A 14,976-nucleotide genomic window follows, 5' to 3' on the forward strand; every position below is an offset into this window, starting at 1 on the left:
GTTTCTACGTGTGACTTAACAAACAACATCCATTATGCCAGCATATGTTTAAACTTTTAGCACATGCTCACAATCCACTGATGTCAACATGCTTGATGTTAAGCACATGCTTAAGTGACTCACTGAATTGGGGCCTACAGGCTGAATTCTGCCCTCAGACATCATGCATAGCTCTCCCTTGCTTCATGCTTGGTCCAGAACACATCCTCCAAATTAGGTTGAACTACACATTTGTTTTGAAATCCTGATTTCTTTTCCTCTACTCTCTTTTTTTGATTATCCTTTCCTTCTTTTTATTCTCTACAGACTACAGTAGATACAAGCAACAAATCTAATTTACATAAACCTGGTAAATCTACTGTTGCAAGGAACCTGAACATAAAAATACATGAGCAGCTGGCACACTTCCTCTGTGGTGTGATGGCTCTGGGATATCCATCACCATACACAAGTGCAGAATACAGGAACCCCCAAGAAAATAATCTGTTCCTGACTTATTTAAAAGGTCAATAGTCAATGATCGCCATGGAGGGGATTTAATGTATTTTTTAAAATATTTCTACTGCTCATCAACTATTCCAAGTTATTTGAAATACTGCTAACTGCTATGATATGATTCAATAGATGCTTCCAAATGCAAACACTTGGTCTCATATAAAAGATCCATCTGACAGCTCCAGCTTGTGTTTCATTCCCTTGTGTTCACCTGAATACCTGTACCACAACTTTTCTCAGGGTAATTTGCTGTTAGAGCAGGCACATCAATAGGTGTGGGGGAACTAAGGAGGGCAACTGCCTTGGGGCCCAATGATTCAAGAGGGCCTGAGGCTCCCACCTGCTGCTGCTGCTGCTGCAGGGGTGAGGGAGCAGAGTACTCTGGGCATTGCTGAGGACTACTCAGCCCCGCCCCTTTGGTCCAAGGCCCTGATCCTTCCAGGAATGCAGAGCTGCCGCATGAACCCCACTTTGCTCAGTGGCCTGAAAATTTTGTTGGCTCCCTTGCATTAGCATGGACCTCTGCATCTCAATAAATACTCTACATGTGACAAAACGTAACAGATTTTTGATAAAAAAATAAAGAAAGGTATAGTACTGGCTGTCAATAACACTCCATGGATGGACCGATGAAGAACTCTACACAGATATGGCCCAATCTCATTGCCTCTGCAATGTCTTTATTTTACGATATGAATAAAGGGGAGTTTACGTACTGTACCTTCAGTTTCAGTAGCTGGTTTTCTACTTGAGCTGCTTCCAGCTGTTTTTGCTTTTCTTTCAGTTTTTCCATGGCCTTCTCATGTGTGCATTTTAAATTCCTTATTTGATCCCTTATATCTGTGTTCTCCAAAGTAACATCCACTAATGTTTTCTAAAATATACACAACAAAAACACAAAAAATAGGTTTCCACAATATTTAGAATATTTTAGAGTTTACTATTCTGTTGACATAGTGTTAACAAAGTTAGTAACTTTGGCACTTCAAAATTATGTTTTACCAAAAACATTTTCTCCATAGGGGCATGTTCATGAAAATGCAGATTGCTATTACCAAGAGGAAAAGATATGTATGCATTACAGTGCAAACACCACTTTCATTTTACACAACTGAAATGAAATGTTGGTCTTTTTCCTTCATTCTTCCCCTCTCCAAATGCCAAATTTTAACATAATAAACCTAAAAACACTGATGTTTGAAATAAACATTTCTTCTCCCTGGCACACACGGAGAAAGAGTTGAGAGGGTTATCTGGGATGGCTGCCAAGCTGAAAACATTTTTTTAAACAAGAAAATGACCCTTTATATGTTTACAGGCACAGCTATTAAATATTTGTAACGTAAAATATTGCAATTTCCATCAAAAGAAAACAACAGTGGGACAAAATCCTGTGATGTGTCACTTATTTGTAAAATACAGAAAAAGTCTCCATTTTCCATTAGCTAAAGACCAAGGCTTTCACTGGCTTCAGTAGAGTGAATTGTTTTTAAGTTCATATTTTATCTGTTTCAAATGTTCTTACTATATTTGATAGTTAAAATCTGAACGTGTATCTAACCATCATCCACCCCTCGTGTATACTGTTAAACTGACGGGACAAGAGGGAGTCAAGTGGCTGATCGATCAGACCATCTCTTATGATGGAGCTATTTACAGCATACCTGCAACTCAATCGATGATGTTGTCAATGAGCTGTTCATTTCACTGAAGCTATCCAAGGCTTCAGCCTGCACTTGCATGTGGCTCTGTAAGGATTCCTTTTCAGCATTTGTCATCTGAACAGATTAAGAAGACATATTCTAAACAATCCTCAAATTTTAAAATTCTTTCAAAAGGAAGACAGCTGCCACCAACTTAACACCAGAGAGACAACAGGTTAAAAACAAAGGGATTAAGAGGAGTTTGAATCTTAAAATAAACTTTATTGGAAAACCTGCATTGCCCAAAAGTTCATTTTAAAAGCTTTAATTCTGCCCTTGGAAGCAAGCTATGCTACAAAAGTAGTTTTTTCCAATGTCTTCTCACAATGTGGGCCATCAGGCACCTTACCCACAACAAGGACTCAGGCTCTGCCTCTTGTGGTCTTAAGAAAAGGTCTTTCTAGTTAAGCCTGGTAGAAAAAAATTCATTCTTGTGCAGACAGATTTCACTTATTTTGGTGCTTAAGTAGGACTCGTGCAATGCACAGGCCTTCTACTGACTCTGGGCACCAAGGCAAGTTTCACCCAGGAAGAACTCTTGCACAGTTTGTCTTACCTTGAAGAGATACTTTGTTTACTTTTAAATTTTGTTAGTTTTCAAAAAGAAAATATTTTGGTTTATAAAAAAATATCGTGCATCTCTAGAAACTGCGGTTCTGCATTAAACATCAGAATTGCAAATACTGGAAAATGCAGGGAAAGCGGCACTCATTCATTTATTGTTATTTAAATAGCATGTGAAAATTTACCAATACCTAAGAGTACTGTAAAATACACAGACCCCCAAAAGTGACAAAATCCTTGTTGCAAACAGTACATGAACCAAACATGCACATAAAACAGCCATTTATTAGTTGTCTGCAGTCTCGAGCGCAGAACAGGACAGGGTAAGAATGGGAGGACACTTGGCAGTTGTTTATAGGAAAAGCTGCTTTAGGCACATGAAATGGAGTGAAATAGGACACACAGTAAGCAGTGGGTGGAGGGAAGAAATGGAGCAGCTTAAGGAGAGATTCGGGTGGAGTGCAAGGAGCACAACATGGTGTAGGAGGAAATGAGATCAGGAACACAGGGAAACAAATAGAAAGCTTTGAAGATAAGAAGCATGAGTTTAAATGTGAGAGTGAGCAGTGGGGACAAATATTTACTGTGTTTGAACCTTTCAGATATATATGAGATACAGATGAAAAGCAAAACCAACCAACCATGTGGTGTCTAAGAACTCAAAAGGAAGACACCACAGACCAAACAGTATCAATGATTATGAATTATGATTATAATGCACACAAGCCAGCAACGTCAATATATATATAAAAAATACACAAGCACTGTACACCAACCTTCAGAAGTATTTACCTACTAGCATTTACTAGACAAACCATGCACCAGCTGGGCCAGAGCATACAATAGAAGCCAGTGCTCAAGGCTCACTTGGCAGAGGTGTATGCACACGTAAAAAGTGATCAGAGAAAGACAGTTCTGGACAGATTGCTGAAAAGAGGTGAGATGGGGTGGACCTAAAAAAAAAAGACACAAGTAACCAAGGTCAGGGTTTCACTTGTGCACAGGCAAGAGCTTTAGCAACAGGGATAAGTGAGAGGGGCAGTTTTTGAAGATGCTATAGTATTTATAGCAAAGGCCCAGAGGTGATAGGAGCAGAAATTTAAAAAGGATTCTACAATTTTGCAAGTACAAGAGCCTGGGTACCTGGGAAGATGGAGCAGCTGTTAAAAGAAACAGATAAGACAGGAAGGAAAGGAGGCTTAGGAATAATATAGGAACGTGAGATGGAAGTTAAACACCCAGAAGTAGAAATTGAAAAGATACCAGACCATATACTTAATTATCAATATGTATTTCCCTTGAAATTCCCTTAATAATTCATTTGATTGAACCAGCATCACATGAGCTCAAAAGAATGATATATTACTGCCTTTCCTAACTACCCAATTTATGGCATTGTGCTATATTCAGAAGCTAGCATTGCCTGAGAAATTATCCTATTACCATTCACTAGATGGGAGGAAACTCAGCACAATGTGGAGAAAATTCTATAGCACATCTGGCATATTTTGCAAAGACAAAAACCATGTGCACCAAGAGTGCCTTGGACAGCCCATTATATTATTGTGGAAGTCCAAATGAATAAATAAATTCACCCAATAATATTTCCCAGAAACATTTACATTTCTCCCATATTTCAGGCCAAATCCTGATCTCTGAGATCAAAGCAGAAACTCCCATTGGCTTCAAGGTGAGATGGTTCAGGACACAAAAACTAATGGAAAAAAAGATTAAGCAAAACAGAAGCCAGTATTCATATTTTCAGGCAGTGCTAATTATTGAGAAGTGGTGCAACAGCATGCTAAGGAATGATGATTTTTTCCTTGAAATTTTTAAGTTTGATTCCAAAACTACAGAGACCATGAAGTACACTCCAGGATAAAGACTATCAGAATAGCATTATAGAACATATTTAAGACCCACTAACATAACTTAGTTAAGTACAGTGGTTAGTTAAACATATGCTAGCCTCATTAGCAAGGCTTTTTGAAATCAGGGCCATAGAAAGTAATGTTACAATTGGTATATATAGTTTAATTTTTGAAACAACCAGTTTTTTGAACTAAAGATCTTTTGCATGGATTCAGGTAAGGACAAATTTAAAAGTCCACGTGAGGTGGGCAGGGGGAAAGGAACAATGTTCCCCTGACACCTGTCACTGTTATTGCTGGAGTAGAGCTTCTAATTGAGAGCGTCACCATGAGCTAATATATGGAGATGCTTCAACAGAAAACTGAAGTTCACTTTTAGGGCAATCAAATATATTTAAAGATTGCAGTAAGTTACAAAGCCTGGAATTTAAAGAGTAAGCAACAGACATCAGATTCTTGTATAACCCACAGTTAATTTTTCAGCCCACAGGACAGCAGCTTTCTATGATAAACTCAATCCTTCAGTCAGTATTCACATAATCACACAGATAATGTCATCAAGAGCAGTATTTATTTACAAAATGTACACACTCAAGTGGGTCCTTTCCTGCTCCTTTACATGACCAGACCTGAAGAAGAGTTCAGCATCAGCCCAAAACTTCTCTCTCACCAACAGAAGTTGGTCTAATAAAAGATTTACCTTACCCTCCTTGACTTTCTAATGCTGATTTACCCAGACAGAAAAAGCTTGTACCCTTGTTTTTATTTTCTTGAAAAATGCAAAGTACTCACAACATGAAATATAATTAACTTAAATGGCACTAAAACAATATCAGTTTCCTGCCACATGCTGTCTTTCATAAAAATATTTATACATAAACCTTGTTTGGTTCACCTCTTATATCATCATTATAAATAAATGTGAACTTACTGTCAATTCATTTGTAAGTTGCTGTATTTTCTGTTTCATTTCACCATACTCTCCATACATTTTCTCTCTTACTTTTTCCAAAGTTGCTCTCACCTATAGTCAGATGAATTATAATCTTTTGTTATTCAGCCTTCATTACAAATATAATTTAGATTAGACACCAGACAGTGATGTGCTCCAAAGACCAAGATCACCTATAGTGATCACCTTTGCTAAGTTGACACTCGCACACTATGACATCTATGATATTTTGTTATTTCTCTGGCATATGTATCCAAGATACCACCAATAGAGCCAAGGGTTAATTTGACTTTTTAAATCATGAATTTTGAAACATAATTCCACCACTAGATTCCAAAAACTAGGCTATTCACCAATTTGATCTTAATGCAAAAAAAAAAATTAATGTAATTAAAAATAATGGCAAGTATAAATTGTTATTTCCTACATATTTTTTCACACTGGAAACAAAATTGAGTTAGTTACAGTACTCAAACGAACAGAATCAACTTCCTAGCTCAAGATTAATTAATGTTTACAAAGGACACATCTAAACATAAATGTTCATTAGTATGCTACCTTTCAAAACACATAGTTAGAGGTCACCCATTTCAACAGAGACTGATTAAATACAGTACAATAGTGACTGTAGCAAGACCTATGCACAACTAGACTAAGGTCAGGAGGCTCTGAGAGGCAGCTGTATTCACATATATTTATGTAATAATGCTTCAGGGCTAAGGGGGTGCTCTCTTAGAAAGAGGTGTTTGCTACAGACAGCACTAGGAACAGGCATGTGGTCATTCCCCATACCGTCTAGTCATGTCCCCTTTGGGATGTGCATAGCTGACAGCATCCAATGCCGTAGTTCCGTCCCTGCTCCTTCACCATCCCTTGTACTCAAGAAATAACTCAGTTGAGTTATTAACTGCTGCATTCCGCATACCACGCTAGTGCACCTACCCAAGGAGCTACAATTTGTCCAAATATTTTTAGATCTATTTTAAAATTAAATCATAGAACAATAGAGCTGGAAGAGACCTAAAAAAGCCATCGAGTCCAGCCCCCTGCTCTAAGGAGGACCAAACCCATCAGATCAGCCCCACCAGGGCTTTGTCGAGCCGAGACTTAAACACCTCCAGGCATGGAGACTCCACTACTTCCCTTGGTAGACCATTCCAATGCTTCACCACCCTCCTAGTGAAAAAGTTTTTCCTAATGTTCAACCTGGACCTTTCCAACCGCAACTTAAGACCATTGTTCCATGTTCTGCCATCCGTGACCACTGTGAACAGCTTCTCTCCAGCCTCTTTGCAGCCTCCCTTCAGTAAGCTGAAGGCTGTAATCAAGTCGCCCCTCAGTCTTCTCTTCTGCAGACTAAACAGTCCCAATTTCCTCAACCTTTCTTCAGAAGTCATATGCTCCAGCCCCCTAATTATTTTGGTCACCCTCTGCTGGACCCTCTCCAGTGTATCCACATCCTTCCTATAATTGGGGGCCCAGAACTGGACACAGTACTCCAGATGCAGCCTCCCCAAAGCCGAATAAAGAGTAATATAATCACTTCTCTGGATCTACTGGCAATGCTCCTCTTGATGCAACCTAAAATGCCATTAGCTTTCTTGGCTAAAACAGCACACTGTTGACTCACGTCCATCTTCTCATCCACTACAACTCCCAGGCCCTTTTCTGCAAAGCTACTATTGAGCCAGTCGGACCCCAGCCTATAACAATGCTTGGGATTCTTCCAGTCCAAGTGCAGGACTCTGCACTTGTCCTTATTGAACCTCATCAGATTTCTTGCAGCCCAGTCTTCCAAACATCACCTTTTCTGAATATATGAAATGATTTAACAGCTTTGTTGTGCTGCAAAGATGCAAGTCATCAGGGAGCAGGGAAGTGCAAAGCTTATGAATTGGCTTAGTTGAAGGCAGCTTTAAGTGGTGGGAAAGAGAGAAGATCACACCTCTCCCCAGGCTCTACATTGCACAATCAGAATCAAAAACTAAACATTTGTTCTTGTCAGTTTTGCTTTTTAATTCATACCAGAACTGGATTTACAAACGTCATCACTATGGACTAGCACACTGCATTAGTCCAAACTGAAATTTCACTGTTAAACAGGCTGAATTAGAGAGAGAGGTGTCCCTGTGGAAGTTTTTGAGAATTTGTTTGGACAAAACTGCTGCCACTCTTTTGATTGGAGGACACATACTGCATTCTAACAGTTGCTTAGATCTAAGGTTTTGATCCAAATAATAAATGTGTGCTTACATGCTACAAGTTGAACCTCTAGTCTGGCAACATCCATGGTCTGGCATGATTTTAGTTAGCCAGATGGCCACTTATCATGGGTGTGGCCAAGTTTCTTGCAGTCCCATAAAGGTTGTTTCCCGCCACCAGTCCTGGCTCTCAGTGTTCTATGGTATTATTTAGCTCTAATTCACCCTTAAATGTCTTGTAAGAGCCCAAAAGGCAGTGGAAGTGTTGGTAATGCTACTAGACAACATTGACTTCCTGCAGGTCAACAAATTCCCTAGTTCAGCAACAGTCAGAGAGTGCCAGACTAGAGAGGATCGACCTGTACCATATTTCAATAGGTTCGACAAAATGACCCTGGGACTGGATGGGAGGGGTCTGACATGCCTGGTGGCAGTAGCAGCTCCAGCAGTAGCCCCAGTGGCGACAGTGAGTCACCATCACTGAATTAAAATGGGAGAGCTGGGGGTGCCTGGCTCGGGGGACGGCATTTATTTAGATGGGGGGCAAATGAGGCAAATATGGAAAGATGAGAACCGAAAGTGTGGCAATCTTTGAATTCCTACTGGACACTGCTGCACTAAATACCAAAACAGTGGGCAGATAAGGGATCAGCTGTGCTCATCTGTAGGCCAGAGTTGCAACTGCCATGTTCCCCACGTAGCTATTGACGCCAGTCAGAACGAGAGCATTTGATAGCTGCTGTTCACTCATTTTTCACTGGTGTAAATGACTATACAAGAGGGCAAGTTTCCTCAACTACAAGAAGCCACTTGGTGAAAAAGATCAATGATCCTTGACAATCAGAAAATGGTCTGTTACTGTGAGATGAAACGGTCTGTAAATGCACGTACACAAAAACAAGCAGATATATGGAAATCAACATTATTACACCTGCTTAAATTTGGAGGAATAAAGGGACTTCAAAGTAGCCCAGGCACTTTGAAGTACTGCTGGGTTAGCCACGGCTACACACAAGCTGGTGCTTCGAAGTTTAACACTTCAAAGTTGCCCCGGTGGAGGATTAGCTTAATGAAGTGCAGCATATGCACTGCAACACTTCATTAATAATCTTCCGTCACCTTACTTACCATGCGCCCTTCAAAGTCGGGAGCTAGTGTAGACACAGCCATAAAATACCAGAAATGGAAGGGACCTGGAGACATCGAGTCCAGGCCCCAGGACTTATAGCAGGGTCAAGCACCATTTAGATCATCCCTGACAGATGTGTATCTAACCTGCCCTTAAATGTCTCCAATGATGGAGATTCCACCAACTCAATAGGTAGTTTATTCCAATGTTTAACAACCTTGACAGTTAGGAAGCTTTTCCTAATGTCCAACCTAAACCTCCTTTACTGCAGTTTAAGCCCATTGCTTCTCGTCCTCAGAGGTTAAGGAAAATAATTTTTCTCCCTCCTCCTTGTAACAACCTTTTAGTGACCTATCTGAGAACAGGGATCCAACCAATTATGCACTTACCTTATAGTAACCCATTTAAATTGTATTTCCCTTTATTATTTATAAGAAGGTCATGCAACAGTGCATCAAATATTTTACTAAAGTCTTGGTAGATGATGCCTACCACTTCCCCCTTATTCATAAGGCTTGTCATCCTATCAAAGAAAGCAATCGAGTTGTTTTGGCATGATTTGCTTCTGACCAATCCATGCTGACTGTTACTTATCACCTTATCTTCCAGATGTTTGCAGATGGATTCCTTAATTATTTGCTCCATTATTCTTCCTGGCACTGAAGTTAAGTTGACTGGTCTGTAGTTTCCTGGGTTGCCCTTATTTCCCTTTTTATTTCCTCTGGAATCCCCATCACGAGGGGCTTGATCAGTCTTCCAAGTGCTGCTAAAATTTTCCCTCTGAATTTGATTTCAGGATTATTAGAGCTTTGGAACAGGGCCCCTAAGGCTTGTTTGACAGCTTTCTTGCTGAACAGAATCAGGAATGTAATGCTCGTCAGTCTGTGCATTAGATATCCCCTTTGTGCCCAACCCACCACAGATCAGTCTGTTACATTTCCCTAATACAGAATACAGGGGGTTTGGTGCAGCTGTAAAGACTCAAACTGTTAACTCCAGAGGTTTCTCAGTTCCAGCCCCAGAGTAAGCCTGTCTGGCAACCATCCATGAACACCTGCAGCTGTACATAAATAACATTAGAGAAAGGATATTTGAGAACATCCTTTACAATAAAAAAATATAACTCACCTCCTTAATGTAATTCATCTCTTCTTTCAGCTGGTGAGCTGACCACCCATAAACCACCATTTCTTTCTTATGGTTATTGTCAGTCCTGTGCACAACTCCATACACCATACCATCTGAGAACTTTCTTATAGACATTCCATTCGGTACATGGTAGGGTTGCTTAAAAACAACAACAAAAACATTTCATTTACCCTAAATAATAGTAAACACAAAAAAATTTCATAAAAGCAAAAAGGAGAATGCTACAGACTAGCACAGAAGGATTTAGAAACTCTCCAACAGCCCTGTTCAACATAAACATAAATGATCTGGAATAGATGGTAAAACACTGAGATGGCAAAGTATACAGACAATATAAGACTAACTTCATATGGAAGATGTTCCAGACCCCAAATCACTTTTGTCGCCCTTCTCCTTACTTTTCCCAATTCTAACATATCTTGTTTGACATAGTGTCCAGAACTGCATGCACTGTTCAAGATGTGAGCGTACCATGGATTTACAAAGTGACATCATGGCATTTTCTATCTGTGAGTTCCTAATGGTTCCAAACATTGTTAGCTTTTTTGACTGAATCTGTAATTGAGTAGATGCTTCCAGAGAGCAAAGATTCCAAAATCTCTTTCCTGAGTCATAAAAGCTAATTTAGAACCCATAATTTTGTACATATAGTTAAGATGTTTTCTAATGTGTATAATTTTGCATTTATTAACATTAAATTTCCTCAGCCATTTTGTTGCCCCATCGCCCAGTTTTGTGAGATCCTTTTGTAACACTTCACAGTCTGCTTTGGATGTATCTATTTACAACAGGATCATAACAGCCACTACACAGGGTCAGACCAAAGGGCCATCTAACCCCATTGTCCTTTCTTTTGAGAGTGGCCAAGGTTCTTATGTTCTACCAAACAATGAATAGTGTGGAGAAAGTGAATAAGGAAATGTGATGTACTCCTTCACATAATATAAAGAGCCAGAGATCACCTATTGTAATTAATAGGCTGAAGGTCTAAAAACAACCATCAGGAAGTATTTCTTCACACAAAACAGTCATCCTGCGGAACTTATTACCAAAGAGTATTGTGAAAGCCAAAAGTACAACAGGTTTCAAAAAAGAATGAGAAGTTCATGGTGTACAGGTGCATCAAATGGCTATTTGCCAAGATTATCAGGAACACAACCCAATGCTTTAGATGTCCCTAAAACTCCAACTTGCTAGAAGTTGGGATTGGACAACGGGGGATGCATCACTTGATAAAACTGTCCTGAAGCATCTGGACCTGGCCACTGTCAGAAGACAAATCACTAGGCTACATGGACCATTGATCTGATCCTGTATGGCCCTACTTATGTAAAATCAGAGTGAGGCAAACACCCAGCATGGAAAATTTCAACCCATATAGTTACAGTTTCACAAATTTGTAAGTAACTATAAAGAATCTTACAAAGGAAAATGTTGGGCAACCTTACTAAAAACCAGGATTAACAACTTCATTTACTACACAAACGTACATTCATGGCATAGCATAACTGTGAACATAGAATTCCGTGCTATTTGAAAAAAAAAAAAAAAGCAAACACAACACAGGCATAATTTTGTATCCTGAAAATCAAAGCTACATAACCACATAATGCTGTCCCTATCACTTGAAACAATTTGCTTTGTTGAAAACACGAAGCTCGTTTTACAGGAACTGGGTGGGACACAACTCAAGACTTTTAATTTCCTAGGCTGTACTATTCATTCGGTAGTTTCACATCAACTCCACCACATAATTACTTGTATTATTGCATTAAGGAATGATTTCTGCCTCCCAGAAACTTAAGACCATAATTATTTCAATTATGGCAAAATTACTTTAGAAAGTAATATACTTCTAAGGACCTGAACATTACCCTTGGAACAGCTACTGTCTCGCAATTGCAGTTTTCAAAGCTGTACAATTGGTTCACTATCATTTTAACGGAACTGTGCTATCTGAACTTGTTGAGCTCCAGCAACAAAAGTTCTGCTGGTTCTCCAAAGAGGTACAAAACTTATTTAAAAATCTTGCTTACATGATTAACACAGAGATTTTGCTTAGAGCTCCACAAATGACATTTGAGTTTTTTTTTCAGTTTGCTGGTGGTTCCAAAAAGAAAGGTTTGGCACACAGATATGTTAGAAAAAAAATTGATCAATTTTGACATTCTTATTTTAAAAATTAAATACAAAGAGGATCTTAATATGAAATTACATTTTGAACAGAAAAAGTGAAAATGTTTTGTTCTTAAAAAAAAAAAAAAAGCCACGACTTCACTCCTTTTCTTCTTTTGAAAGAATATGCAAATGAGCACCAGATTGTAAATCGGTGCCTCATTTGCATGTTCAATTTCCTTCATTTGCATGACTCTTTCAAAATAGGAATGCTAGTGTAAACATAGCCATATTTATGCAAAATACCTTGAGAAGAATTTTTCTGACAAACATCTAGTAGATTCAAACTGACCAAGACATGTATTCAACAAAACCACACGTACATCCCACTACACATACAACCAGATTTACATTTACAGCACAATGGAACTGTACCTGTGACATGTGAGTATATTTATTACACAACCACTGCTTACACCTCTCTAACCAGGCCTTTTGTTAGCACCACCTGCTCCAAAGTTTGTGCCTCTGTTCTGTAGGTTTGAAACAGCATCCCAAACTTCCTCTCTCCTCTCTTACAAGAGAGTTTAAAAATTCCCCTAGTTTGAGAAGTATTACAGGTCTAATAAGAAAATGACTGTGTGTTTGTTCTGTACTTTCCAGTGTGTTGTTTTGGTTTATGCAGTTCCTTCATATCATGAATTCCTAAGGACAAGGATCCATTTGTGGCAGTATTCCTATTGTTCAACACGGTATAAATTGACAGCATTATCTGTGTTAGAGTCTCTCTGACACTTTTCTCCAGCCTTTCCCCTCCTTCTGTCCACTCAATACGTCACCCAAAGAAGTTTGCAGTGCTATCATGTAAAGTTTATCTTTTTAAAGCTATTTTAGCAGGGTATAAAGTGAATCCCAATTCAGCGTCCCACTTAACTTCAACTGCAACGCAGGGGAAGGACTAATGGAGCGACTGCTTGGCAGGCAGCTGGGGAAAATTCCTTGGGGAAGTTCAACCTCACACCTAGGGCAAAGAGAATGAAAACTTGTTTTCTGTTGTCTTACTGATTATCTTGACTTTCACATCCTTGCTATAAACATTTACTACCTTACAAGAGAGGATTTCCCTGAGTGCAATGGTTTCTCTCGTGTCATTCCATCAGCATGCCCCAATATTACACACTTCTTCCAGTTTGCTTTCTCTGAGCACTCACTTCTCCCTATATCTGGTCTGTAGGTTTCGTCAATATTTGATCTTTTTTTCCTCCCTTTTTATCTTGTTCCCCTTCACACATACCCTCCCTATCCTGCTCTCTTTCCCTCAAATCGCTAGGGTGCCCTTTCTCCAAAGCCAACCCCATGAAGTACCAGAGACTTCACAGCTAGTAAAATCCATTTAACACATTCACAGCCACACCCTTCCCCATTCCAATACAAAGAGGAGCAAGACGGGTAGATCCTTCCTGTATGCTTATGTATTCAGTGACTTGAGGATGGAAATTGCAATCACCACCACTCTTTGGTGAGGCAAGTGATCAATCTCTCAGGAATATTAAAAGTCAATGTGAGCCTTCAAAGTGTTCAGGACTGGCTAGATCACTGCACACAACTGCTGAGCTAGTAAGCAAAACTATCAATGCTGGTGGCTTTTAAAAGCCAAGATCCAAAGAACCAGCCTAACCAATCCCATTTCTGCTCAATACCATCAACATCTGTTAGAGAAATACAAAGGAGACAGTTTCTGGAGCCATGGTATTGCCACACACTCATCCCTGTGCACTTCCCTGGGCAGACACAATAGAAAAAGGGCTGAATTTTATTTAAAAACTCTTCTAACATGCTAAGTGCTCCTTTGAAATTACGGGCTTATTTTGACTCACGGGGAAGCCATGTTAGTCTGCAGCTTCACAGGTAACAAGCAATCCTGTGGCACCTTAGAGAGTAATAAATGCATTAGGTCATGAGCTTTGATGTGTCAGCAATGCTCCTCTACCATGCACATTGGACAAACTGGACAGCCTCTGTGCCAAACGATGAATGGACAAAAATCTGACATCAAGAATTAGAATACACATAAACATATATGGGAACATGTTAACCTTCCTTTTAGAAAGTTTAAGTTACTTTCACCTCTGGACTGGAGAGCAACTGCAGACAAGTAAAACACTGCACCTGAGGACAGGCTCTTAAGCATGTTCACATTCATCCTCTACTCCCCTTAGCCCCCAAACTCACCCCCCGTCTCCAGGCTTTACCTGCCTCAGCCCACAGCTCCCAAATCTGCCCCCTTCCTATTCCCACGCTTTACCCCCCAACCTGCAACCCAACCCTATCCCCAGGCTTAACTCCTCTCATCCCCAAACCCACCCCTCCATGCCCAGGCTCAACCCCTCTCAGCACCAAACTTGCCCCCCTCCCTCCATGATTAACCTGTCTCAGCCCCAGGGACTAAACCATCCGTGGCACTGGCAAAGGAGCCTACACCAGGCAGCCATGTGCACCCAGTAGAAGGAAGGCTGGCAGAGGTGTTCCATTGGTAGGGAAGAGCCAAGTTACTCCTACTGGAGGGGTGTTGCTGCTCAAGTAGCAGGGCTTCCATCCTTGGGGACATGGCTCCATCAAGGAGGATGGACTGGAAATCTGCAGAGCTGCCTCCCACTACCCACAGAAGGGCTGGCCCAAAATACAGGGTCTATACCGGCTACAGCCCAGAGCCCCTGCAGCCCCTCTCTGAATCTGGCCTTGCGCTGGGGTGTTTTTGAGTGATTTCTGAGTTTGCACTGCAGTGTAAATTAGGAGT

General features: G+C 40.1%; 1 protein-coding gene across 1 annotated transcript in view; it reads right to left on the bottom strand.

The window, feature by feature from the left end:
• MYZAP (myocardial zonula adherens protein) overlaps positions 1–14,976 on the bottom strand; it is a 77,725-nt gene that overhangs the window by 36,527 nt on the left and 26,222 nt on the right. The window contains exons 3-6 of the mRNA XM_075006831.1: positions 10,044–10,202; positions 5,565–5,657; positions 2,160–2,273; positions 1,217–1,369 (exon numbers count right to left, since the gene is read on the bottom strand). Coding sequence (XP_074862932.1) covers positions 1,217–1,369; positions 2,160–2,273; positions 5,565–5,657; positions 10,044–10,202 — 519 coding nt within the window. The remainder of the gene's footprint in view (positions 1–1,216; positions 1,370–2,159; positions 2,274–5,564; positions 5,658–10,043; positions 10,203–14,976) is intronic.

This window comes from Carettochelys insculpta, chromosome 12, assembly GCF_033958435.1.
Source record: "Carettochelys insculpta isolate YL-2023 chromosome 12, ASM3395843v1, whole genome shotgun sequence".
Taxonomy (NCBI): Eukaryota; Metazoa; Chordata; order Testudines; family Carettochelyidae; genus Carettochelys; species Carettochelys insculpta.